General features: G+C 30.2%; 1 protein-coding gene across 1 annotated transcript in view; it reads right to left on the bottom strand.

Moving 5' to 3' along the window:
* The window catches only part of LOC107611289 (inactive protein kinase SELMODRAFT_444075-like), a 3,591-nt gene extending 3,258 nt beyond the window's left edge, over window positions 1-333 (bottom strand). The window contains exon 1 of the mRNA XM_021108293.1: window positions 254-333. Coding sequence (XP_020963952.1) covers window positions 254-333 — 80 coding nt within the window. The remainder of the gene's footprint in view (window positions 1-253) is intronic.

The following is a 645-nucleotide window of genomic DNA, read 5'->3' as shown; positions in this document are numbered from 1 at the left end:
AAGAGTGTTAGGGATCAATAAATTTTATGATTTGTAGTCATTAATTAATTATTATTAATATTTTTAATAATATGAGATTTCATCTCATAATATAAGATTACTCACTTTTTTTTATCCATTAAATAATGACCAAATTTCAATAAAAGTATTACCCTAAACTTTCTCACGTTTCTCTCCCATCAAATACTTGAATGTCTTAAACTCACAATCCCACCTTTATTCAGAAAGTCAAAAGGTTTGAAAAAATCCTCACCCTATTGTGCCCATTATCCTGGTGTGCATAGTACCGTCACCGTTCCTCCATTTGGCAAGGCCAAAGTCAGCTAGCTGCATTTGTAACACATCACTTAATTGAAAGAAAATTTGCTAACGCTAATAATGACTTGGTTCGTATATATAACACTATTCAGCAAATTAAACATCTTTTGTTTAAGCACCAAAATATCTACTATACATCACTCAACAAAAGTTACAATGGAGGATAATTTAAAGTTTTCAATTCATCTAGAACCGGGAAATCAACTTGAGAAAACCATGAAAATAATTCAGCATATACCAGCGAGCAAATAAATTTATTTTTAGCACGAACAATGTTGAAAGGTGAAAATTCACCGTGATATAAAGATGATATTTGAAAATCATAAG

The sequence above is a fragment of the Arachis ipaensis genome, chromosome B08 (assembly GCF_000816755.2).
Source record: "Arachis ipaensis cultivar K30076 chromosome B08, Araip1.1, whole genome shotgun sequence".
Classification (NCBI taxonomy): Eukaryota; Viridiplantae; Streptophyta; class Magnoliopsida; order Fabales; family Fabaceae; genus Arachis; species Arachis ipaensis.
This window is presented reverse-complemented; position numbering and strand designations above follow the sequence as displayed.